The following is a 27796-nucleotide window of genomic DNA, read 5'->3' on the forward strand; positions in this document are numbered from 1 at the left end:
CTGCAGGAGAGGCACTAACACTGCTCAAACAAACATCTGGAAAGGTCACAGGTGCTTAAAGAACAAGTTTATTGACAATATCGTCACAAATAAACAATCTAAAGAAAATTTCAGAAGTCTCTAAACTTAGAAATTTTAAAATTTTCTCATTGGCAAAATATTAAAAAAAAAAAAAGAAGTGTAAGATGTCACTATATTCTTAAACTTTCCTAATTTCAATATATTGGTTCAGTCCTTTAATTTGATAACACACATCCAACCCTTCAGCACAATGAAAATGAGTCAAAGGACAATTTTCCTTCTGCAAGGGGATCTCGATCAAGAAGTTTTTTTTTTTGCAAGCGTCTCCCTGAATCCTGTCTGCTCACAACTTGATAGGTAACATCACCAAGAAATACTTTATAAATAGTCCAACTGAGCCAAATTAATTCTGGCATTAACCAAAACCTAAATTTCCCCAAACAATACAAAGCAGACCATGTAGTACAAGAAACTATCAGCATGCATTTTAGAGGTCATTTTTGTACGTCAGGTACATGAACTTAAAACCAAAGAGGGACAAGTGTGATAAAAATGTACTCAGATATTTCATATAACATTAATATTTATTGCTTTATATGAATACTGTATTGAAAGCCCAAGCATTCAGTTTACACACAGAAATTATACAATTATATACCGTTTCACAATGGCAGTGAGCACTCATTACAATCTACAAAAAATCTACTTTACAGAAATTTAAAAATTCTAAATATCAAAAAGGTACAGTTGAAGAAACAGGTATAAATTTGGCAGCCAGTAATTGTGACTGGGAGGTTGCAGCTTGCATGTCTTTAAATATGGGAACTGGAAAATATCGAGTTTAAAGCCGTAGTTTGTGCTTTGAGCTGGTTTGAAAAAAATGTAACACTGGCTGTCAAAGTAGCATGTTCAAAAATATTTAGTTCACTTCCAAAACGTTATACAAATCGTGGTGACTCCTCTGCACCCCTAACCCTTGTAGCTCAGGAACATGACCAGGGTCACGTCTCCGTCCTTCCCATCCAGTGGTGTGATCAGCCCGATGCCACCTGCAAACCTTGGAGGAACTCTGAGACTTCTCTACAATATTCACAAGCTCCAAGAAGCACTCAAAAAGGCAAATACCTGCTCATTTCTTCCAAGGTGTTTTATTTTCAAACATTTCTTCTACAAAAGTTTAAGCTAATGTTTTGATTACAACGTTCTCAACATAAAGCACATTTTCTCATAAATAAATGAACTCCTTTCACTCAGGCACCTCAGAAGTATACAAAAATGTTGTCATTGGAACAGTTCTCTTGGAATGTGTTTACTCTGGTGTTTTCAACAATGTTAGTATTTTCAGGGTTTCATATGGGCCAGATTTCATGTGTTTTGTTTTTCCAGAGGCAAAGCAAAGTGCCTTGAGAGGTGAACTCAGTCTTTTCCTATAGAAAAAGTATTTGCTGTATTTATCTTATATAGAAACAGAAAAATATACCCTTTCCCCCTTAGAACAGCGAGGGTACACGGAGGTGTGCATGCTGTGTGGAGATGTGTGTGTGAAATGGAACACATTTGAAACACACAACGGAAGGTTTCTTGGTGTGTATTCAAACAAAAATCCGGAAACCAGCCTGAAACCCCGAATTTCACATGTCAAATGTTGAAACTGTAACCAAAATATGAAGTAACTGCTAGAGCTGTCAGAAAAAGACAAGACAAAAAGCTTTCTTGCTTACATACAACTAGGTGTGGTGATCTCCAAAAAAGTTGTCAAAATTATAATTACCTTCCAGTTTAAAAACTTTTATTCTAAATAAAAAAAACTATACACAAACCACTGATTTGACCAAACGAAAGTTCAGCGGTAAGCAGGACCTGAAGGAGCTGGTATTCACAGTTCTTATCATGTACAACTCTTTCAAGGTTCAATCCATGGAGAAGTTTATTTTACAACCTGCTTCTTTTTGTAAAACTAAAGGTCCACTTTATTACATAAAATTATTTATACAGTGTAAAACCGGAGCCTTATGGAAAATACTGCCTCTAAGTTTATTTAAATTAGTCTTGCTCCATAGGTTCATCTGCAGCTTCTGTGGCTTCATCGCTGTTTTCCATCGGGGTCTCTGAGGAGCTTTCTGGAGTTTCACTAGCATAGGACCCCAGCTCCTCTGTGTCACTGCACTCAGCTCCACTGGTGGCAGATGCACTGATGTCACTGTCAGCCGAGTGTAAATCCTTCTCTGCCCGTGGCTGCTCAGACTCCTCCATCTGATTGTTCTCCTCAGAGCTCTCTTCAGCCACACTCGAGGAGTCACTGTCTTTGTCTTGATCTTTTCTGTCCGGACCAAGGTTTCTGGGAGACATGAAGGGCTCTAGGAACAAAGAAAGTACAGTATTACCACGGGATTTTCCAACATACCCTCATCATGCTACTTTCCTCTCCAAGCTATGCTGAGCAGAACTTCCAAAGCACAGCGAAGGACAGGAAAAACAAACAAACCCCAATTTTATTAGCAGATGTAAAGAATCAGAGCCATCTCTGTCAGGATATCCAAACTATCCCAACATACAATTTAAAAAAAAGTTATTTTATTTAACAGGTAGCTTCACTAAGTTAAGTTTCACTGGATAAAGACAAAGTTTAAGAAGGAAATTTTTATGGCTTCCCCACATCCTCCACTTGCTTTCAGAAGCAGTTTCCTGGAAATTATGAAGCCATGGCTATTTCAGGTGTACAGCCATCATGATCCACAGGAACACTTACAAATACATGAGCCACGAAAAATAATTCAAAGGAAACTTTGAAGAATATGTAAAAAATAGATTAGTCTCTTCACTACAGTTACTTTTCTTTTTTAACTTAGGTACAGAGCCTGCCCTACAGTGAGATAATTTTTACTGTTCTAATAGGATATGGAGATATTGTTGCTCAGTCTCCTCAGTGAAAGAACATAGATTTATATCTGTATTTAAATAAATTCCATAATTAATAAAGACAGTCAAACAGAGCTATGACCCATCCCCATTCTGGAGAAAGGATGAGAACACCTGATGATAGCCTAACACAGGGATTCTTGAATTCTTGGTGCACCCTGATCTAATTCATGGACTCAGAAGATTTTAAGTACCCTTGTGTAAGTTTCAAATTGAGCGCAGGACCAAGGAAAAAGAAATAACAAAATTGCTAAATTATGTAAAATTGAAGCACAAACAAGCAGCTCTTCTTTAAGCACAACTGGGGACCTTCAGCAATCCCACAGCACTGGCCTCCAGCAAAGAAAATCCCAACTCCTTGGAAGTAAAAGAAGACAGTGAAATCTGGAATACCTTCCTCCTCTTCCTCCGTACAGTGCTGTCTGGCACAGGAAGCATCTTTTTCTTTATCCTGAGATGTAGAGGATGCTTCTGTCTCTTCCCCCATGCCTGAAGAGACTTCACTGGAGGCAGTTTGGTTTGGTGCATCTCTGGCTTCCCCTTCCTTGTCAAATTTAAGTCTTTTTACCTCACGTCCTTCTGCTTCTGCAGGATCATCCTCAGAGTGCTTATTTTTCACTGGGCTGCTCTGAGCACCTTCTGATTCAGATGCTGGTGATTCACTACAAGCAACAAAAGCAGATGTAGCTTTTACTGAAGACAAACATTCTGTACCTTGTCACACTTTAAGAAAAAAGTAGCAACCCCTTTGATTTAAACACATTAAGTGGTAACAACAGAATTTGCTCCACTTACTACATAACAAAACCTCAAAGTCATCACTCCTGATTTAAGATTCTATTAGGCATCCCTTAGAGGGTCAGTCTTTTTTAAACTATTTTTAAAACATAAATAAAAAGCCTGAGCTTCAAATACACTCCTCCTGACAAACCTGTGTTTCTTCTCCTCTGTTTGCTGCAAGCTGGGCTCTTTATGCTCTGAGCTGTCTGGCAAACCGTTGGTTGTCATGGGAGCTGACAACGAAACCTTCGTCCGACTCACGGGTCTGGGGGTCCCAGGGCCATTTACATTCGATCTTAAAAAAATAATAAACAAAAGTTATTCCAGCCTTTCAGCTAAGTCATTTGTTTCTACTTTGCAGAAAGTAGTTATACCCTTCCTTTAAAAGACCAACAACACTAAACAAATAGATGAGATTGAATAAAACGTTCCTTGCCTGCAACGTGCAGATTTGATAAAATAAATTTAAATAACAAAAAAAAAATTCTCAACAATGAGGTTAGATGAAAATACAGAGTACGTGGCATACATGCTCATGCCTCCTCTATCCCATTCCCCATTATCCCATGTCACAACTCATTTTTAAGGGTGCTTATTCCCAGAACTTCACTGCTTTGATCCAGTAAAAGTTAACCCCTGGAGCTAAACTCACCTGTCAGAGTACCCTGGTGAATTCCCGGGGAACATAACACCATTCATCCGATTTAAACTACTGGAATTATTTTTCCTAACAAACAGAACAACAAAATGTTATGAATAAAGGAACTTTAAATCACTTCAAGCTTGTTTGCACAGAATTTCCCAATCCCAAACTTACAAAGCCCCCACTGTCAGTCCCCAAGGGCTTTTTATTTATTCCCAAATTATTACACTTGCAGGCACCGTCCCTGCTGCTGACTGAACTACTGATAACAAAACCTGAACTCTGCATGTCTGGCTTTTAGATACAACTACTGACAGCAAAACAGAGACCTCAGACACACACATGCATCCTCCCTGTTACTAACACAAGCTTGAAGTTTCATGGGAAAGAGGATTATACTCACTCTGAAGATGGATATACACAGCTGACAACCATGACATTCTGTAATATACAAAAAACAAACACATCAGGAGTTCAGAAACAGAAGCTTCAGCTCTTGATAACATCCCAGAACTTTTAAGAGTTACAGATTTTGGTTCTGTCCGTTAAAATACTTCTGCTCCCTCTTACAAGATCAGGCCACAATTACACTAAAATTCAGGATTTTATTAAGTTTGTTACTGTCCTAACAAGACCAGCACATTAAGCCTCAGGCCTGAGCGTCTGTCATTTCTAACTGAGGGTTCTCTGGAGAATAAAGTTTTCAGAAATACTGAAGCATCCTATTGTGGAACCACATTCTCAAAGTCTCTTCCTGGCTTCTGAAGGATCCCACGTTCTGATCCAAGTTATAAACTGCCAGTTAAGACACCTGTGTGCTCTTCTGAAGGCACACTCTGCTACACCACAGGATTTAAATACTGGAACAAACAACACTGGAGGGAAGGGGCCTCCCTTCTTCTTCACCTCTGGATCTACTCTGAAACCAAATGTGGGAAGAAATTCCTGATCAAAAGATTCAGGGTGTTTCATCTGATCATTTCTAACTAGGACTCCGTTCAAAAACTGCCACCCTCCAAAACCTACAGGTGGAGTACTACACAGTGATTGGGAAACACAGCAGTTGCAGCCCTGAGATTAATTTCTGTCTGCAGTTATTTTAAAACTGCTTTTTGCTGCTGAAAGCTATGAAGCAAACTCAGACATTTAAGAGCAGCCATTAGCTGTACCTTGGCTCTGAGCCCCAAGGAAAGCAGCAGACCTTTGGGAGCAATTGGGAAGTTTTTAATTGGTGGCTGTGACTGTGGATCTGTGTTCTCTCTCAGAAAAATACTTACCTTTTCCACACCTCTTAGAAATTTGTCTGTTCCTGTGTAATTCCTCCTAGGATCTGTCAGCAACTCACAGAGTCGCTGGATAGTGAAGGGGATGCTGCAATGAAATAGATTTGTAACAATTTAATTTTATTTTAATAAGTACAACTGTTAGGAAGCAACAACATTATCGCTTTCTTGCCCTTACTGAGAAGGTGGAACAAAACCAGTACTGGAATTTGTTACCATGAGCAGTACTGGGTGACCCCAAAAGGCTTTCTTTCCCCCTACCTTATACAAAGCTGTTTCCTTTGCTCACCACCACAAAAACCAAGTTGAATCCTAAACGCATCATCCCACAACTCACAGGATTTATTTAAACAATGAGAAGGAAATCGGATCATCAACAGTAAACTTTCTGACTGTACTATTCCAATACACAGAACAGAAATTGTAAGGGATTCAAAACAAATTTGAGTCATACACACTAGAGCTAAAACAAGTCTCAACTTGTAGTTTATTTCAAGTTTTACAAAACACAGTTACAGAAGAAGCAGTAAGTGTTGGAATTAGTAGAACCATTATACTTCAGCTGTTACAAATAATCTACAACTTTTTTTTTTGCTACAACTGGACAATGTACTCATCTATCAAGGGACAGATCAGGAAAAATAAGTAATAATAATAATAATAATAATAAGTGATGTATAAGCCCATAGGAACCACATAAACACATTTTTGGTTTTGACAATTCTGCACTCAGTTTCATCCTTGGTGAAATGAGAAACTGACCTTTCAGACAAGGAACACTTTACAAACAATTCCCAGTTACCTGAGGTGTCACACACTTTCAATCCAAGTTCAGTGTCACATTTTAACAAACTTCTGTCAAAAATATTTCCATAAAATTATGAAGTACCATGCATTTTATAGTTAACTATTGGAAGTTGAAGCCATAAACATTTAAGAAGTTATCTAAGATTATTATCTGATAGAATATAATATTTATGAATCATTTTGCGGTTGGGAATACAACTGACACCAAATCCAGAGCAGCATCAATCCAGACTGACATGCATGTGTGTGTATATCCCTATACTGTAAATTTTTGTAAATTCTGAGTTTATTAATTTCTGAGGAAGTCAGTACATGGTATCTCCAGCCTGTGTCATGAGCTAACTCAGCCTGGATCTCCAGCTTTGCTCATTAGCTAAAAAGCCACATTAGAGATGCCCAGATCTCCACCGGCTCAGTGCAAAGAGGTCAGCACAGCTCCAATTCATCATCCCACATGACACTTCACTTTAACTAAAAGCCAGTAGTACTCAGAGAGTGACTAATATCAACAATTTAATTATGTTCTACAGAACTGCCTGTACATCATGTTACTGAGGAAGTCCTAATCCTCAACAAACCAGAAAAACCACAGGAACAAGTGTTCCTTCTGATTCAGTTTATTACATGAAGGCTCTTAAGCTTGACAATAGTTCTGGCATTATTAATTTCCCTTCTCTTGCTCTTCATTGGTCAATCAGCAATCTTTGACACCCAAATTCTTCATGAAATCATCAAGTTTAGAAGAGACCTTTAAGATCAAGTCCATACTCACAATATTCAGCTTCTGCACAGTGCCTTCTTTTAACAAAATTCCCAACTTTTAAGTCACAAAGAATTTACTTGATCTGTTAATCTTTCCATATAGATAAAACATTATGTTGATCTTACTATTTCTTGTGATGGTTATTTTGGTTTTGGGTTGGAAATTCCTAATTAAAGAGATTTTGCTATTTTTTAATAGAATAGACAGTCCATTCAAAAATCCATTTATTCAACAGAAATAAAAACATACACATTTTTAAATTATTCTCCATCAGCCAGATCTGTAAGACATCCTGGGGAATCAGTACCTGGCTAATTTGGGTTTAGCTGTACTTTTAACTGGTCCCCTGGAATGCTGTGACATGAAGTGTTATGGAACATCAGTGCAGTGCTAATTCCCCAAGTACAACAGAAAATTCAAGAAATGTGCAGCTTGCAACTAACTCCAGAAGGAAAAGCTGTGTTCCTATTTTACTCTCAGCTATAACAAGTTAAAAAGAAAAAGGCAAAAGCCAACTAATTTCCCTCCAAATTCTTCCCAGCAAAGTGAACTTCGTGCATCGAGCAGCAGATGGCACCCGGTGTCACACAATCACCCCTCTGCATGGAACTCCTTCAACACTTACAAATGCTTTTAGTTGACAAAACCCAACGTTAACTTCACCTCAGGAACTCTTTCTGGTGAAAAAACGATTCTTTTTAAATAGTTCAACAAGGTGATTTTAAAACAGAAGCAATTTAAATTGTAAATCTATAAAGGGACACCAATGTAAAGTTTGTGAGCAGTACAAGAACTGATTGTAAATACTCAGAAATTTAATTAGCTCAGCACATGAGCTGCATGAATAGTCCTGATCTGCCTACTTAAGGTAACCACTTAAAATTCTATACCAACACACTCAAAACTGCACTTCCCGCACTACAGTCCAGAGTGAATTACAAACAAAAAATTCATTTGGATGGGACTGAAGAGGGATCTGAGAAAATTATTTATAACAGCTATATTAATTTGTTGCCAAAAAATCCCCCAAAAACTGAATTTGGATTATGATCCATTTTATTCATGCTGTAAAAACTTCTCTGTCATCAGAGATCCCCAATAACTTAGAACTTGGAACTTCCTTGTTTCACTAACAAAGGATAAAAAAATGGCAGAAGCTCCTACTCCAAAGCAATTGTAAGAGAATTATAAAGAGAATCTGGCTCTGCAGACCTGTGCAGACATCATGTCAAATAAGATACAGCCAGGTTAAAAGAGCCAGTTTGTGCTTTCTTTAAAAGGCACTTCTGCTAGAAAGACCCCAAAACAGGGGTCATTCTTAATGTGTTACTTCTTTGACTCAAATGAAGTTTTTACAAATTTGCTACTTTGAATGAACTCTTTCCCTCTCTCTTAAACAAACGCTAATAAAAATGTCCCAATAATAAAGTCACATCAAGTAGGTTCCTTGTCTGCCCTGGTATCCTGAAATGACATCCACAGCTCTAAAGAAGCCTGGATATACAAATAACAAAACCCAAAACCTGCTGCTGCTACTTTTTGAACAGATCTCCACACGATTCAGCTTTTACAGCCACATCCTCCCTGTGGGGTTTACAGGATTTACTCAATGAACCACTCTGCAATCCCAGATCCTGACACATCCCCAGGCATTATTTCCTTTAAGGTAACTAATGGATGCAGTTTGCTTCCTCAAAACCTGGGAGTTTCACTGCGAAGTATGAGGAAGCTGAGCACCCCGAGTGTTGCAGCAAAGGATGAAAATAGCACAGGCACAGCCTAAGCTCCAGACTCGTCATCCAGAGGTTTGTTCAGTGCACTTGGGAACAACAGCAGATAACAGCAGCCCATTCATTAGCTGTCCCTGGGAGAACATTACCCATTTTGTGGGCAATGAAGCATGAACAAAAAGCTGGGGGAGGCGGGAGAGAGGCAGACTTGAGCATAAAGGATAGGTTTGTTTTTAAATTCCTGCAGTGAAGCAGCCCGGTATAAATATTGGGGAGCTGAGAACAAGCTGAATTTCACATTCTGAGAAGTCCCCTACATGAGAGCAATTGTGGCAGGAAGAGGAGATCTGACTTAAGACTCTTAAACTGCAAATAAATGAAGTAGCATGGAACAATGACATTATAAATTATAAATACAGCATCAAAAACAATACTAAGGACATGTCAGTAGTACCTCTGAACCTGAAATTTCAGAGTATCAGGAAGGCAAGATTTAGAACATGCCCATTTATCAAGAAGCTGAGAAAAATGCTGTAAGTCTCTTAACAAGCACTGAGCACCACAAGCAGGATGACTCAGCTTATGGCAAGTATGTAATCCAGTTTAACAATAAAAATACTATGAAAGCTAGTAAAAAGGACACACCAAATAAGACAAAAACATCAGGAGCTTTATTTGAAAGGAAACAAAAACTTCCAGAATTAGGAAACCAGCAAAGGGCACAGATACATTTCAATCTAGGACACTGTCAACAGATCAAACACCCCACATCCTTCATCAGAATTACTTCAGCTATAAATTTGAATCTGGCATCATTTAGTAATTCCAACCCAGGTACACCTTTGCCTCCTGATCACACCCTGTTTCTCAAAGCATGATTTCTTCAAAAGCCAGTGAACTGCCACAAAATAATCAGGAACTGAACACCAGAAGACCTCTTTCCATTTGGTGTTTCAAAATGCACTAAAAGAAATCTGTCTTTACTGTCTATTTAACCTCTTAAATGCACACAGTAATGAGATACTTCTTTGAACTGCACTGTTTAAAAACTAACTACAAATTGAAAAAACAAAGTGAATGACAGCACAGCATGTCACATGTCACACTTTTCATTCAGTGACACAATAATAAAGTTCAGAAACTACTGCAATGTATTTCCAAGGTGCATATTTGCTTCTGCTCATCTATTTGAAGAAGCAAAATGAAGAGTCACAGAGACAGTACAACCTAGTATGTTAAAAACAGGGGAAATATGTTTGTTATCCTGATTTTAGAAAACAAAGGATACATACCCATTAAATCCAGTGACAATTTTCAGAATTCTTTCTTTCATCTCTTCAAAGGGAATATATTCCACGTTTGGATTGGGGGGCCCTCTTGGTTCAGGAGCTGAGGTTCTGAAATCATCCATGACTTTCTCCAGTTTGAAAATAAAATAGCCTTTAAACTGAGACCACTGAACCCTGCATAAAACACAAGCATTGAGACATAGGCAAGTTAGTCCTTAACCCAAAGAACAACAGTGTAAGTTTATGTTTGCATAACAACGTTCACCCTGGTATGCCAGTCCTGAGATAAACGAGGCAAGCAATGCAGTGCTGTTTTCCTTCCTGAATTTAAAGCACGGTAACTATTTCAACAATTACGCTGGAACAATGGAACACAAATCAACTGCCACTAACAGCAGGGAAGCCATTTCCTTAAAGAACCAATATCCACTGACAAGGCAAACCTAAACGTGAAATATACAATGTAAAGGGAGCCTACAGTTTTCACTGAGCTCATAAGGAGTGGAAGGGGAAACAAACAAACAAACAAACAAACCCAACCAACAAAAACCCACACCAAAAAAACCCACCACACCAAAACACTAAGTGTTTCAAGTTTGGAATCCATAGAGTAACTATAACACAGCGTTATCTGCTCCCCTCACAAAACCTTACCAAAGGCCTTTTGGAACTCCACACACCTTAAAAACATGCCATGGTACCTCTTTTTCTCAAAAAGGCAAGTATTTCTGTATCACAGTGGGCACTTGTTGACAAATAACTGAGCAAAACAATTTTGACTCCCAATAAACATTCCCACAGCAGTAAGCTATTAAGATGGTTCCAAATTACTTCCTGCCTTACAGCTTCAAGTTTCATCGTTTATAAAACTCTAGATTTTGAAATTTTCAAGCAAACAGGTCCCTCTCACTGGCTACAACAGACAAGTGCTGAGGCAGCCCCTCCCCAGCCATGGCCCCACAGAGCAGCCACAGGAGACATCCAGGGCCTCCCTGGGATCGTGCATGTCTGAGCAGCACGGGGAGCCACGTGAAAGCAGCAACTGATTTAGTTCAGGATCGATTTGTTTCTATTCCTGATGCAGGAGCTTGCACGGCTCCAGCACAGAGAAAAAGAAGAAACAGGGAATAACAAACCAACAATAAAGAAAGAAAATGATCTTTGACATTTATCTGTAACACACACGATCTGGTAGGAGCAGGCTCAAACCAAAGAAGTGTAAAATGTGAGCCCCTGGACAGCCCTTCAGTTCCTGCTCAAAGCAATATTAAACTATACAGAAAACCATTTAGCCAAAGGCTCTATCTCTACAGGCTGCCTTTGGCAGCCCTGACTATTTCTGACCCCACGTAGCAGCTGCCCTTCTGTGGGGCTGACCCAGCTATTTGTGCTGTGAACCACGGGTGGTGGCGTTCGTTTCTCCAGCACCAGCACCACCACAGGCCAAGCGAAATCCCAAATCCCAAACCACAGGCCAAGGAAGCTCTGTCAGCCTGCTTGCACTAGAAAAGCAGGGCCACATCATCTTTGCCTTAATTTTCTCCTTTGTCTCAAAGAAATAATTATGAAAAGGGGGAAATACAGCTCAGGTTTATCTACAGAGATCCAAACACAAAGCCCTTGCCTTTCACTAGGAATGATAGATTTTGCAAGAATAGGGGAATTCCAAAGAGGAAAGCAAACCTCGGTTTTCCTTCACAAGAGACCCTTAGGCACCTCATAACAGGAGGGATCACAAGACATAGTGAATAATAATAAAAATTAATAAATAAATAAACATCAAGGTCCCAAAAGGGAATGGGATGGACTAAAGAGCACCACTGAGTCTAGCTGGATTGTCTCCAATCAGCATTCTAATCCCAAGCAGAATACTATAGTGTTCCAATGTACAGTACCAGTCATTACTACTGCAGATGTTAAATTAAGAAGCTGTACAATTCTGTAGTGTTACCACCATGAAACCAAAGTGTTAGTTACAAATCACAGATTTAATACATAAACACACCACAACCACAGTAAATAACCCCACGACAGTGTGGGATTACTCCCCACAGAGCATCCCAAGATCTTTACTTGCCTCATGAAAGGGGATTCCACTATTATTCTAAGCATTCTTTGACAACCCCATTCGGACATATTTCCACACTTTTAAACTTGAGCTGCTCTTTGTTTTCATTGTTATTTATTTCTTGCTAAATAGTAACACTTATCTTTTCACAGACTATTAACCCATCAGAGTTTGAAATAAATCAACAACATGAGGTTTAAAATGGCAATCTACTGCCTGACAGCAGCACCCACCAGCTCCTTTACAATGCTGAAACTACACAAAACAAAGATTGTAACATTTTGCCCGTATTGAGAAGTTGAGAAAACTATCACTTGGATTTTAAACTACAAATTTTAATTAGTATTTCTCCCATTATAAAAAGGCTAAGAACTTACATCTGCAACACAGTGAACTACTGACATAGAAAGCATCTCTCAACCTGCATTCCAAACCACTTGCTAAATGGCTGCTGACCAGATAACACAGGACAGGTTACACACAGAGGCAGCAGAGTTCGAGCATAAACACATCCTGCAATCACAAGGTGACCACAGCTAGCCCAGAGAGAGCACCAGCTCAAATCCACCCAACAAGCTGTTGCTAGAAGCTGTGTAACCACAGAAGGGGCTCAGCACAGCCTTGCTGCTCAGACATTCACTGTGTTTCTCCAGCAGTTTTTCCCAGCACTGTTGGATTCCCTGCTGCTCGGGCTGCAGTAGCAGGAAAGCTGAACTGCTCAAAGGCCACTGTTACACTCAGTGCAATCTCAGACAGAGCTGCAATTCAAACAATAAACACAGCTGTCCTGTGCATCTCCTGACATCAGTGTTGTTAAAATAACGAACTCATTTCTGCCCAAAAAAACCAAAATTATATCTGCAGGGACAGTAAGATTTTCTCAGTTCCCATTCACTTAGTGGAAGTGACCAAAAGTGAGCGTCACAAGAGCCAAGTCACCTTTCCTGTTTTACCAGTCGATGAAAATGACACGTACAAGTTGGCATCAGCTGAACTTTACAAACTTACATGTCTCATCCATAGAGAAAACCAGTTCCTTCATAACAATGGGTCAAACTGCTTGGCAGTACAAAATTAAGATTAAAAGTTGCATATCCTACTAGATATCAAAGCAATCTTTATCTACACTTCTAGAAATTTTAAGTTATCCCCATTCATGGAAAGATTGGTTGCTTAGAAATACAGACAATAGAAGAGACAAACAAGTGCCAGATACCTGTTTTTTAGGAAAAGGAAAATATTCCACATGTATCACAAGCTTCCTGAGAAAGACCTCTATTTTCTCTGCTTTGTTACACAATGTGAGAACCCAAAACCAAGAGAAAAGTTTGGTCAATACCTTCTATAGTTAGATCAAGAGCCAAATAGAAGCAAAAGAAAATTCTCCTACTCTCCGCTTTACGTACAAGCTCATTAAGTTTTATACACCGGAAAATAACTGATAAACAAGATAAGTTCTGTAAGAATAACAAATTGAAGAAATTCCATGGAGAAAATACTGCTCATACTTTTTTTCAGAGCAGGCTTGTTTATGAATATTTGCTCTTCCCACTCAGCATTGCACATAATCAGCCTTTTCTTCCAAATCATGCTCTTCCTGTCCACTACACTAGTTTGGGAATTTATATCAGCAACTTTGAGAGCTTTTAGAGCCACTCAAAGAAAAAAGTTACTGAGACTGCTGCATGATCTGAAACAACAGCTTCAAAAATAATACTTTAAAAAATTAGCTGATCCCAAAATGTTTTGGTTCAGTGCACTTTCATTGTAGGAATGATGGCTTTGTAATTATATACATTTTCTGTACATGAAGGCACCTTTCACTACAGTATCTGGGTCACCCTGTGTAAATGTATCTGTACAAAGAGCTCTCCTGGGCTAATGAGCCTGGAGTTCCACACATACTCCAAACAGTTTTGGAAAAAATGCCAGCTTATCATAAGAGTCCTCTGCTTCCCTCCCATCTTCCTCTTTATCAACCTAAATTATTTGCTCTGGCATAAAAAAAAACAAGAGGAAGAAACTGATTTCAAGTAAAAAACACCTAACAAGAAAAAAAGAGTCAAAGGCAAAGGAATGGCTGAAGAGGAACAATCAATCACAGCACTGCAGAACTACAGCTTGTATTCATACAGACACCACCCATTTCAAATTTTCCCAGGGCTGGTAGTTTAACTCAAAAATTTAATTGTTTTTTAAAAAGCACCTTTAAAAGTCAAGCAACAAATGAGAGCATGGAAGCTCACACAGAGTCCAACAAATTCAGTCTTTCTACCTTACTTAAACATTTTATACATGCTAATAATGTGCCTTAAGGTATGAGAAGATGTTTAACACCCTAATATTGCACCCCAGTGCAGTCCCAGACCTTGCAATTTCATTGAACATTAGAAACATTAGAGAAAAATGGATGGAAAACATTTCAGTGTTTGAAGACACTCAGCTGTGTTTTCAAAGTCAATCAGGAAAGCAGACAGCACCTGACCAAACAGCCAATTGTACAAATAACATCAGGAAGTTTTGAGAAGATTTACATATAATTAGAGAGACAAGAAGACAAAAGGCTAGGAAAGGGTGAGGGAAGACAAGGGCTCATGAAATGAGCCAGTAGGGATTAAATTAAATGACAGACTATGCAAAAAAATCACTAATAAAAGTTTTTTTTTTCAAAAAATCCCACACATAACTAACAAAACCCCAGAATAGGATCAAAATTAGCAGGTGAAGACAAGAAACTTAAGCTCTAAGAGGAAAGCCACAAAGGAGGGATGGGGAACTCCAGTCAGAACAGTGCAACTCAGTACTGAGTCACTGAGAGTTGATGAAGCAGCAAAAATATCTCCACTGCACAGGGAAAAGTAATAAAAAACAACAACAAAAAGAAGAGAGATTAATTTAGACCCAATCTAACACTGTCAGAGCAGAGCCACGGAAGAACACAATCCTAAATAGCTCTGTTCTCTAAGAAAAGCAATCAATCTATTTCACACCTGTACTTGAATTACATGATTTGCTCTTGGAACTAATCCATTACTACAGATCAACAGAATTTGCCAAGCAACATCAACCAAGTTTAGAAATGCACCAATTCTACTTGATGAATAGCATCTTCAGCAGGGAACAGGCCACCTCAGACAGAGAGAAGGGCAAAATCTGATGCAATGCTTTGATTTCAAAGAATCAGCAGCACAAAGTTGCTTGCAAGGAATGACTGTGTCTCTGTTAATGTGATTTGCATAGGATTCATCCTTCCAAACATGCATATCCAAACAAAATTGCATTTTACATGGAAATAATCTAATCATATCGTTCCCAGAGTGTAAAAGACATCCCCCCCATTCCCTTATCTCCTGCTTATGCAAAATGCTTATCCTAGAGAAAGTGGAAGCAGTTTTCTCTCTTACCACAATGGTTACTGGGGAGGAAGAGAACCAGCTCAATATTTGCACTATTGTGTGTCAGAGAATTAACTGATATTTTCTTCTGACCACTGGACAAGTTTTTATAATTGATTCTTTTGCCACTTGGTATAGTCACTTTGGGAGAGAAGTGTCAATGAGAAGAGCAAAAAGCCTGAAATATTTAGCAAAGTTGTTTGGGCAAGACCTGACAAAGATAAAAATCCCTACTATTTTTAAGGGAAAACTATCCATGTTGAACAAATTGTACAGTTCCCTCTCATGTATTTAGCACTGCAAGGCTTTGCTATAACAACACATCTCTACACCAGCACACAACTTGACACGAGGTAGAGGCTGGGCTGCCAAGTCTCCAGGAGTGCAGAAGACAACTCCACTGACTTACTCATGTCCCTTTTTAAAAACTGACATAAAACATCAGACATAACCCTGGGGGAGTGCATATGGCTCACCCGCTTTAGACAAATTCTACAGATTTTAAGGTTCCAACTCCAGTAAGACCTACTGAAGCAAAGCAGGACAAAACCTAAAACTGACTGAAGATCTGGAGGAAGAATTCAGAGTGCCTGAAACAAGGCTAACTCCTGAAATGAAAATGCAATTACTCCATAAATCTTTCTGGAACTGCCTTTCAGATTAGAGGTTTAATTAAGAAAAACATTATATTGAAGAGATGTTAAGCTTCCAGAGACCCAGCTATGTACTTAAAACATGAAGAGCCCCAGGAGTCCTGGTGGGATGTCTGTCTTCAGATTTCACAGTGTTTAAGTTCATTACAAAATTACTTGATTTAAATTTTAAGAGGATGCCATCTGTTTTGGAGAGATACTGAATACCACACAGAACATAAAAAGAAACCAAAGTAGATCTACTATTGATTCTGTTCATTGAACAGGCCATAAAAGAAATATCAGAACTTAATAAAAGGAAATACTTCCCTCTCCATACTTCTCCTACTATTGCCTCTCTGACAAGTAAAAATTAAAAAACAAACAAACAAGAAAACAACCCATAAAAACCCACCAAATTGGTATATTTAGGATGCAAACACTTTATGTCCAGCTAAGTAATTTTAAGGCAATGTCCTCAAAACACATAAGGAAAGAAGGACAGAGGACAATCTCTAAGGGAGTCACATAACATGGAACAAGAGATGTCACTGGTATTGCCTTTGCCCCCCCTCCCCCCAGATTTTTCTGACTTACAGAACACTCCCACAGAGACCTACTAGTAGGAAATGGGTTTTGAAGTGAAGTAACTTGCGAACTTTAGTAACTGTTTCTTTTCTTTTGTGTCTTGTTCTAGAGCTCTTAGGAGATGAAGATATACTCTAAGACACAGTAATTTCCCCAGGCTGTCAAAGGCAAAATTAAAGTTTCATCCAAAGTTAATTCCTTTTCTATTCTGGTCGACCAATGGGATCTCCAGAACTCTTTGGAAAGCGAAAAGGCAGAGAAAATGAAGTGCACTCAGCAATCACATACCCAATTCAAACCCCTGGCAAGGCAGCAAACTTTCCAGCATGCTCTTCCAGAGCCTGGAAGCAGGGCCCGTGTCTGCCACCAGGGAGCACAGAACTCCTGCCAGGCATGAGGAGCCCCAGCCTGGCTCCCTTCCCCCAGGCTGTGCAAAGAGCAGCAGCGGGGAGGCAGCGCCGGGAGCCTGCCCGGGGCTGCCTGTCCTGTCCTTGCCTGTCCTGTCCCCTGCCTGTCCTGTCCCCTGCCTGTCCTGTCCCCTGCCTGTCCTGTCCTTGCCTGTCCTGTCCCCTGCCTGTCCTGTCCCCTGCCTGTCCTGTCCCCTGCCTGTCCTGTCCCCTGCCTGTCCTGTCCCTGCCTGTCCTGTCCCCCTCCCTGGCAGCGCCTCAGCCCTCGGAGCAGCACCCAGAGATCCTCTCCAGCAGCCCAGGGAACCCATGGAGTGCAGGCCTGTGGAGAATGACACCGAGGCCATGCTCAGCTCTTCCCTCGGGTGTCTCTGTTCTGTTCCCACTCCCTCCACCTTCTCATGGTTTTGTATCAATCCTAACCTTACCCAGCACACCCATATTTGAGATCTATTCAGTGGCTGTAAACAAGGATACCTGGACATACAGTTATACAAAAGGAGTGCACAAGTCAAAAACTTTAAGAACTGCCTGTAAAACACAATTCCCAGCATTTTCAGACCAGCAAATGAAAAAACCCAAACGTGTTGCCATTTCACATGTTAGCTTTCATACAGGAATTACTATTTCATTATTTATGATATAAATAGATTGCTTCTTCAACAGGTGTGCTTTCAATTTTTTCAGAAAATACCACTGAAAATTTCTGGGATAAAAAGCAGCAGCACTGCACTCCCACTAACAGGGAGATGAGCCATGCTGAGGTTCCCACAGGGATCCCATCCCAGGGCAGAGCAGCAGCGTGCTGGCCCACCAGACACTCAACCTTGTCCTTTGTCGACACCAAAAGGGGCAAGCCTGCTCTGCTGCTCCCACACACTCCTGTGATCCCACACACAGGGAGGTGAGGCAGATCACTGATCTAACCACAAAATTAATGCTGCAGATAAGGCTGAGTAAGATGTGTGATGTGACTAGTAGGGAACTAAGCCATTTCTTTAAGCAGCAGCACTCATCAGGTAAAAGAACATACCTCACCTAATTCCATTATTGTGTCAAATATTCTTTGTATTTTAAAATTATTTTTCTATTTTTCATGCTTTGTTTTAACAGTATTTTGATGCAATTCATTTTAGTGTCATGATTTTGCACGCTGCTGCTCTTTTCACCATTCACACAGTGCAGATTAACAGGGGAAATTCCAACAATGACAACAGATTTACACAGTAAAATCCCCTGTCCACCAATGGAGACTGGCCTCTCACATGCTTCTGGCAAGAAGACAAACACCTCAACCTAACATCAAACCAAAGCCTTAAGCAAGTGCTAGATCCTTTATGAGTGTTTCCTATTTGGGAAAAATTTATTTTCATGGGTGCACTGGCATTGCGCCAGCATCAACCCACGACAATGAGCAATCAATTTAAAAGTTGAGGTGCTCCAGGTAGGATGAATTTCCTGGAACTCTGTGCCTTGCTGCACAGTGTGCTCCTGCTGGGAAAACACTGGCAAAGTACTTGTCCTGAGGGAGCGTCCTGTTCTCTTTCACCTGATAACTCATGTAAAATTAAACTCTCACATTTTATCTTCAGCAGGATTTTACCTCATGTTACCTTTCACTTTAATTAAAAATATATTGAAGAGTTCAAAGGAGGAAAAACTGGTATTTCCCACAAGCACAGGAGGTGTTTTTCCATTTTCACTAGCTGATTGTTGTCAGCCTAAATCCAGTCTTTGCTCTCCTTGGGAGCACAGTGAGCTCATTCCAGAACCAGGGAAAACTGTCAGACATTAGAACCACAACTACTTCAGTAGTGAGAGTGTTCACCTCTGTTGCTTGCAAATTACTACTGCTCTTGCCAGGAACAACAAAGATTAAGACTTACTTATGGAAACAGGCAGCTGAAGAAGACATTAAAGCACTATCTGTAATCATCAAGGGACTAATTCTAATCTCTGCTGATAAATATTCAGCTGACTCTAACAGAATATAGCTGTCCCACAGAACAGAAAAAAAACTTCAGTCCAAAATTTTCTAGGAAGTACATTTGTGAATACAGTTATCTAAAACCAAACTCAAGTACCTTTCATTTTAAGTCAAAAACTAACCACAGAACAAAAAAGTATAAGATTACAACATTCTTCATTCAAAAATGAACTTCCTTATAGCAGAGTAGAAAAAGATACAGGACACCAATGTTGCTTCAGGTTTGCTCAGAATAACCAAATCCACACAAGAAATGCTGCAGCTCCTCTGGTCAGTGTGGCTGTCACTGTTAAGAGGAGCTGGTCACCTCAGAGGAGCTGCAGGCCACACTGACATAATATGATCAGATGTTTACTGTATCAAGCAATAAAGCTGGGAAACCAGATTAGGAAAATGCACCCTGCGGGGCTAATCCTGGATCTCTGTTGCAGTGAGTCCCTGTGCTTGCCACCTTACGCAGTGTCCCAAAAACCCACAGGCCTCCCTCAGGTCTCACAGCGGTACTAGCAGGATCAGGGAGATTGCACTTGTTACTGATTCCTTCCAAACCAGAAACAAAAGCCACCCAATTGGCTTCTCCACAAGGCAGTTCAGGTGACACATGCTAAGCTTGGGATGACAAGGTGTACCCTAGCTCACTGACCTAATCCACAGGCATTAGGTGTTTGTGCATCATCACGCTCCCGTCACTTCCAAGCCAAGCATCACCAGGTATTGCCATCATGGAAATTTTGTCATTGCCTTCAAGTAGTTTTATTTCTAAAGCTGAACCTGCCAGACATGTATCCGCTTTGTAGAAAAGCAGCATCAGTCTGGTTTATCCACAAATTGATAATCCACCTTCCCCAAGCCAACCAGGCTGCTTTGTGCCCCTCCTTCTGTGTGCACTATTGCCTTGTTCCTTCCCCCCAGGTGCCATCAGGCACAAACCTTGGCAAAAGCTTCAGACAGGAAGAGGGTCAAGGCTCACCAATTACAAAGTCAAAATGGAAAAACATCCTTGCCACTGAGAAGTATAATATAGAGTGAACAATACCCAAATGCCTGGGAAAGTTCTTCAGATGAAATACTAACATACTAACAAGCACAGAACAGAGATTTGAGGCCCACTGGAAAATATCAGAGGTCACACTGAGGCAGCCACTACAGCAACGTCACTGAAAGGTGAAGGTATAAACCAAGAGAAATCCTGAGGGTGACAACAAATCCTATCAAGCAAGGCAGAGAAGTGAGTTTGAGGAGGATGACCACAGAATACAAGTAAAAGTGATCATCAGAAACACATGCAACTGCATTGACTATCAGAGAATACATGGTGGGGAGGTTTTCTGTGCAAAGTGACATGGACTGGCTCCCAAAAAGATTATCAGGAAATGTGCTTACAAGGACAAACTGTGTATAGCAACAGGGAAGGAAGCCACACTAACACTGCAAATCTGAAAGTGCAAAGAGCTACATTTGTGATTAAAACAGTCCAATCACCCCAAAAACCTCAGTGCTGCAATCAGAGTTTGCTTTTTGCCTTTCCTTACACGTGTATTCCATAGAGGGACTAATGTTTATTATGCTCAGTTCATCACACACATTTTATAATGGCAGTTGAAGTCTGACCTTTATACTGTAAACCCCACTCCCAATAGATATGAAGTGGCAGCACTTAAAATAAAACACTACAACAGTGTGTGTTTCCCAAAGCAGTAAGTGATTTCATTGATATCACCACTGACTGCTCTGAAGTACTGCAGTTACACAATTCACACACACTGAAGTTTTTGTTTATAATAGAGGTAAAAGAGCAAGGAAGCTAAATTAGCATTGGCAAAGGTACATCAGCAGGCTTTTTGACCAAAGATCCCTGTCCTTTTGAGACATCAGTGGATTATGAAACAGAAAACAGTGTCAGGGGAATGGGAATTAGTAAGGGGTAATTCCAGATGCTGAATGGAATGGAGTTAGTGAGGAATAATAGTGGATAACAATGCAAGGAAGTTTACTTACATCTCTTGCTTTACTGGGAACATGGAAATGGAACAAGCTTACACTATCAAAGGCACACAAACTTCTCTCAGAAAAATATGATTGTGCTTATTACAGCAGGAACTTGAGAATTGTTTTATTTCATATTTTAAAAAAATCATAAGGAATTACATTCCCCAAATAGGCATTAAGATTTCCAGAAAGTAAGTTGTCTCCAAATCAGAAAATATGCTAGCAAACATATGTCAAGCAAGAAAACTGCTCATTGAATAAAAACAGAGAACATACTTAAGGGAAAAAAAATAGATTTAAATTTAAGCATGTGAAATAAGCCAGAGAACATACGGCTAAAGAAACCTATACATTTGTTACAAGAGAAAGGATATTAAACAAGCCTTCTCAGTACATAGTTAAAACACTTAAACTCAGGTGCACTTACTCTTGTAGGAATTCATGGCTACTGTATCTTCATTCAGCTCTCCTACAGCAAACAAACTATTTCACTGCTGTAATAAACTACTAAAGAAGTTAAACTGATTCAAAAAAAGCTTAAAAGTGTAATAAGAAAAAAGTTCACTGCTATATAAAGTACATGAAACAGCATCAAAAGGTCAAAAGTATTTTTGCCATTATCTTTGGTAGAACTGCAGTTATGTAACTTACATTTACGGTTATGTAATTTACCAAAGGCAAATCATCCCTGATCCACCTGACTGACTGCCGAGGAGGGAAGACCAGAGAACGCTGTAGTTCAACCTGAGCAAGGCACAGCAGTCCTGGCAAAGCTGCAGCCCCGGTGCAGCTCAGGCTCGGCTGCAGAGCCTGTGGTGCCCGGATCCAAAGTCCAACCACACCCAGTTACAAACGCCGGTGCTCGGAGCTCACAGCAGGGCACCCCGTGCTGGGTGCTGGCCCGAGGGAAGCCAAGCACTGCCAGCCCGGGCTGTGACCAAGGCTGCTGCACGGCTGCCTCAAACTCAAACAGGCTCCGCTGGTGGAATCCAGCCGCTGACTTTCTCCAGGGAAGGGCTAACTGCATCCAGGGAGATGGAAACAGGTTCACTTCCGAGATGCACTGGGCCCAGGAGAGCCCAAGGGAAACGCTCTTCCCAGTGCACATGGTGAAACAGGGAGCCAAACTGAGGCTATGGAATTGCTGTGACTGGAGATTTTCAGAAATGCTGCACAAAGCCCTAATCAATTTTATTTAACTTTGGAATTAGCTCCCCTTGAGCACAGGGTCTGCCTGGATCACCGCCACAAGTCACTTCCAACTAGTCTGTGATGACAGTACTGATATCCTGATTTGACTTACAATCACATTAATGAAACCTGACTCAAGAAATTCTGTAAAACCCACTTATGTTGGCCCTCTAGGAAACATGTGAAGAAACAACTTCTGTTTTTAGGCTCAGGTGAGGTTCAAATAAACATTTCAGAGCTTCCAAAAGAATTTCATTACAGGAAGAAATAAAACCAGAATGTATTTTAATGACTGTTTAAGCTGCACTAAGGGGAGGAACCAGTGTAATGGCATCACATCCTGGGCAGTGTTCTCTACCTTAGGCCTAGAAGGATTTTACAATTAATCACTTCTGCCTATGAACTGCATTGCTCCAGATTTTGGTACTTCACTACTTTCTGGATACCTTCACTGGCAGTAAGCTTCTGCATTATACTTTCCACTACAGTAAGCCATTAAAACTGCACTTTATAGGTTCCCTGCCCCAGGGCAGGAGTGAGGGAAATGCATAAAAAAAACAACATAAAATTTTTGATTGCTTTAGTTTTCTAAGTTTTATTTTCCACTTTAGAAAAATCTAGTTTTCCTTTCCAGTCCAACACATTGGATTTTCTTGGTGAAGTACCTAAATAAATGGTTTTAAAAGGTTTTTGCAATTGAAGGGGCAGAATGACTCTAAACCCAAGAGAATTTCCTAGGAGGCAAGAGAAAACATTTTAAATACAGGACACAAGATCACAATTGATAAGTGATCTTCATATCTAATTTTAAGAATTCTTTAGAAACAACAAGAAAATGTCACTGTTGCATTTTACTTCTAGTACTGCAATGTTCTGATTTCCATCCCATCCCTTAAAGCTCTTTCTACTTCAGAGAAAATAGATAAGTGGATTTCTTACAAAAAAAAAACTCATCCTGTTTCTAGAGGTCTTTCAGATACAGCTAAGTACTAGGACTTAAAACTTTCCTTCTCTTCACTCTATTCAATGTTGCAAGTCACACTGATCTGTTACAAACTGGAGACAAGGAGGTTATAACAAACTTCCCTGACTGTACTTGGTCTCACTAAGGAAATTCCACGTTAGTATCTCAGTAGAAAGTCAGGTTAATTGAGGAGTATGTTACTCCTCTGAAAAGAAAAAAAAAGATCCTAAGATTCAAGACAAGTTCAAAAATGTTGAACAAACTTTATATTATATTTCACCTAAGGCTAAGTCTTAGCATGGCAACTGTTAAGAAACAAAAATATTTCATAGTAGCCAAGCAATCAGACTTTTGCTTCTGTCACCTCTAATAAAGGAAGTTTAGACTGGCTTCTGTAAATGTAGGCTATAATCTCACCAGCAATTAAGTGAATGGTTAACTTTGCGCAAGAGGAAAACTTCAACTTCAAAAAGATGAAGTGAATGCATAGCATTGTGTGATCAGAATTTTACTGCACAGCAGTGATAACACATCTAAGCTTACAGTGATAATAGAACCAAAATTAGCAATGTTTTTGTTCCACACCTCCCTTGTAAGTGAAAAAGACCTCTAATTACAATAAAGATACTAAGAGCCTTGTCATAGCTGCAGTGGTGGCTTTAGCACCTCTCACCCTCTGTTCCTGCCCTTCACCACCTCTCCAGCTGCACTGCAGAAGTACCAGCTACCGGGACAGAGCACGTGGATCAACGAACCGAGCCTTGTCCTCAAGAGTCAGGACTGTGAGAAGTTCCTGCCCCAGGTTCCTATGGAGCTGCAGAAGCAGTTCAACAGCCCAAGGGAAACAGTGATCCACGGGCAGCACCAGCCAAGGCTTCTGCCAGAGAAATCCCAGGAAGATCAGAGCCTCACCTAAACCTGCACCTACCTGTTCCCTACTCCCTCAGATGAATAAGCACTTTGGAACAAGTGGGGGCAGGGAGACACCCAACGACCTTACCTGAGCCTGTGCTTTCCATCTGTTGGGTGAGCTGCGTGTGATCAAGCTTTGAGAAGAACCTAAAATGTCACTTTAATTTACTTCATTACTACCTTTTCAAACTAATTCTACTGAGTCACCAAGATCTGCTGCAACTCTGTCTGGAAACAAATGGAGGATGAGAGCATTTACCCCAGGATACAGACTGCAGTTTATCCTCCAAGATCAGTGTTCATGGTGAAGTTAAAAAGCTGACAGAAGCCCCGTGAAGACCATGTAACTCTCCTAGAACTAACAACTGAACACAAAAATATTTCACATTTCACTTGTCCTGATTTGCCTCAGTACTTTTTGTTTGTTACATTAGGAACAGGCTGTGACTGAGTAAGATCCATTGTTGTTCAATAATCAAGTCTGCAAACCATGGGTGTAATTACCCCTGACTAAACCATCCTCCCTGCTTGTTTTTTTTAAACTATACTCTGAACTTTGTAAAAATCCTAACAAATGTCACTGCAAACTAATATTTTATTTTCTTGCTCCAAAGTATCTATTTATTACTGCCTTAGATTCTATTACTCAAAGCTGTTTTTACATAAGTGAAAATAAAGACTATCTAGTGCATTTTAAAATTGCATGTATTTGGTAGGTTTGCCTATTCCAGAACACTTGTACTTGTCAAGCTGTAACAGCTTAAAAATACATTAAGTTCTTAAAAGGCACGTTAGCAATCTTCATATGAGTGATTCCCAGGAGATTTTAATTTCCACTCTTTTTTTCCCTGATATTTTGATACATAACACATCAGTGAACACACAAACATGTTTGATGAACAAATACAGACTTTGGTAGATAATCTGAAGCAAATTTAGTATTATAAAACAGTATTTCCATGCCTATCTCCAGAATATATTAGGCATTTCTGATGCTCACATCCATCACCTTTTAAAAAACTATTTAATGCAACTGAAAGGTTTAAGAAGGCTAAAGAGAGTTACAGACCTCAAAAAACCAAAAAGAAAACCCTGGAAACATAACAGGCAAGATCTGTATATCAGATGACAGACCCCAGTTCAGGTTGACGTTTATAAAAATAAAATAAAAATAAAAATAAACCTAGATTTCCTAAATGAAAATAAAATCAGAAAGGAAATAGTTTTCCCAAGAATTTGCCCCTATAGAAACACTTTTTAAAATTTACTTTGGAACGTATCAGACACATGATAGTGGCAGAAACAGTAAAAACAACCTGAAGAAATACCTCAGAATGGGAAAAATATTTTAAACATATTTTAGTATGGGCTTACTGTGGTGTGTTTTTTCTGTATAATAAGCACTACACCAAAACATGAAGCATTGCAGCTGTGTATGTCTACTGAGCATGAGCCTTCTATTCAAAGAGCAAAGTACATTTCAGAACTTGTTTTTCTTTCTAAACCATTAATCCAAGCAGCACTACCAAGCTACCAAAAAAAAAAAAAAAACACCAAAACCTACAAAACCTCTTACAAGTTCGTGGGACTCCAGAAACTCAAACAAAGCCCCTGCGGTCACTGGTTGATCACAAAACACTCGTAAAAGCACATCTCCCCTGCTGGAGCCGTAGTCTGGCACTAGGCCTCAAAAACAAGGAGACAGCCTGGGCGCCAGAAAGTGAGCAAAGCACGGCAGCGCAGCCGGGGAAGCCTTTCCCCTTCCTGCCAAATAGTGAGCCGCAAGGAAGTCACCAGCAGCGATGCCTGGAAGGAGCGCGGCTCCCTCCGCTACCTCCCGGGAAACCCTCCGGGAAACCGGCCCGGAAAGGGCGGCACGGGGGAAACTCCCGCCGAGCTGGAACACCACGGCAGCTCCCAGCGGTTCCCACACACCTCGGCTGCAAAAACACCTCCGGATCGTCCCCCCTTCACCAGCAGCGCCCAGACACAATCACAGGATGGTTACAGAGCCCAGAAAGAAACAATGTGAGCGACTGAAATCTTTATGTAAATACCACGATTAGATACTGCAAACACTGTGTGGAAGACATTGCAACACCAGCTGAACTTGCCACTTACAAAACCTGAATCTCTCTCAAAAATCCAGGAAAAGCAACAGGTTTTTTTATTGTGCTGAGTAGGATCAGTAAGACCTGACAGACACCCCAGAGCAAAGCCTATATGAGAAGTCTCCCCTCGTTAGATCAAACTATCAGCAAACTAAATTAACCCATACAAAATTAAATGGGAACGGAGGAAAGCTTAATTAGTCCACTGAAGCAACCTACAGACAAAAAAAAAAAAAAAAGAATCCTGGTAGAATCTCATTGACGTAAAATGCAAGAATTGTTTTAAGTCACAACTGAGGACCACCAAAACAGTCACACTTACATCGTCTCTCCAGTCTTAGCAACATGACAAAGAAACTGATCCAGTATTGGGCACACTTCCTTCTTTCCTCTCTTCTCAAAATCTGTTGGCATGAGAACGACACAAAAAGAATGGTAAAAGAAGATGGGACAGAACAAAATTCACAATAATTAGCGATTTGCTTGAACTATCAGTACAGCTCCCACACAAACACTGTTGTGTTCTCACAATGCTCCGGCTGTTCCCATGAACTCCACCAGCTTCTCAGCCCTGGGAAACACTTATTATTTTTCCTGCGGAGAAACCGCACGCAGCAGAGTAGCAAAAGTTGATTTGCAACTTCTTCTGAGCAGCTACGGCACAGAAAGAGACCGATTTCCTCAAGCTGAGCCCAGAAGAGAGAGGGCTGGGGAGGGAGAAGGAGACAGGTCCGGGCTGGGCCGGGATGCGGGGGAAGGGGCCGGGATGCGGGGGAAGGGGGAGGAATGAGGGGGAAGGGGCGGCCAGACCGGGGAGTCCAGGGCGGCAGCCGGGGACACCCGAGAGTCACAGATCCCCCCTCACGCAGCCCCGAGGGTCGTTGGGTAGGGAGATCGCGGGCTCTGCCCTCCACTTCCCCACAACGACCCCCAGGCTCTCCCCGCTCTGCGGGACCGCCTCCCCCAGCGAGCAGCCCCCTCCCCACAGCGCGGGGACCCGTCGCCCTCAGCGAGGGGCGCTGCCCCCACAGGGTCTGAGGAACCTCAGTCTTCCCCTCAGCGCGGCGACACCGCTCCCCCAGCCCCCGCCGCCAGCCTCGCCGCCACCTTTCAGCGCCTCCTGCAGCCTCTCGACGTCCATGATCCGCCCGGGCGATTCCCCCGCGGCTCGGCGCGGCTCCCCCGCCCCAGTCCCGCGCAGACCGGGCCGCGCTCACAGCAAGACCCCGCGCTCAGCGACGCTCCAACATGGCGCCCGCGCCGTGCCCGTGCGCGGCCCCGCGGCCCCGCCCGCCGGGGGCGGAGCCACGGGGCGGG

General features: G+C 40.9%; 1 protein-coding gene across 2 annotated transcripts; it reads right to left on the minus strand.

Moving 5' to 3' along the window:
* Window positions 1–52: 52 nt before the first annotated feature.
* Window positions 53–27746, minus strand: PPP4R2 (protein phosphatase 4 regulatory subunit 2). Of its 2 annotated transcripts, XM_053989095.1 has the most exons (9): window positions 27587–27746; window positions 26802–26883; window positions 10239–10409; window positions 5641–5734; window positions 4767–4804; window positions 4373–4447; window positions 3872–4015; window positions 3334–3602; window positions 53–2378 (listed from the first exon to the last, which is right to left on the minus strand). In XM_053989095.1, exons 1-9 carry the CDS (start codon window positions 27618–27620, stop codon window positions 2065–2067), a joined length of 1221 nt encoding a protein of 406 aa, XP_053845070.1. In that variant the 5' UTR covers window positions 27621–27746; the 3' UTR covers window positions 53–2064. The 2 variants fall into 2 exon arrangements, with proteins under 2 accessions (XP_053845070.1, XP_053845071.1); XM_053989096.1 differs by lacking the exons at window positions 26802–26883; window positions 27587–27746 and adding an exon at window positions 21953–22167.
* Window positions 27747–27796: the final 50 nt, after the last annotated feature.

Source organism: Vidua macroura, chromosome 13, assembly GCF_024509145.1.
Source record: "Vidua macroura isolate BioBank_ID:100142 chromosome 13, ASM2450914v1, whole genome shotgun sequence".
Taxonomy (NCBI): Eukaryota; Metazoa; Chordata; class Aves; order Passeriformes; family Viduidae; genus Vidua; species Vidua macroura.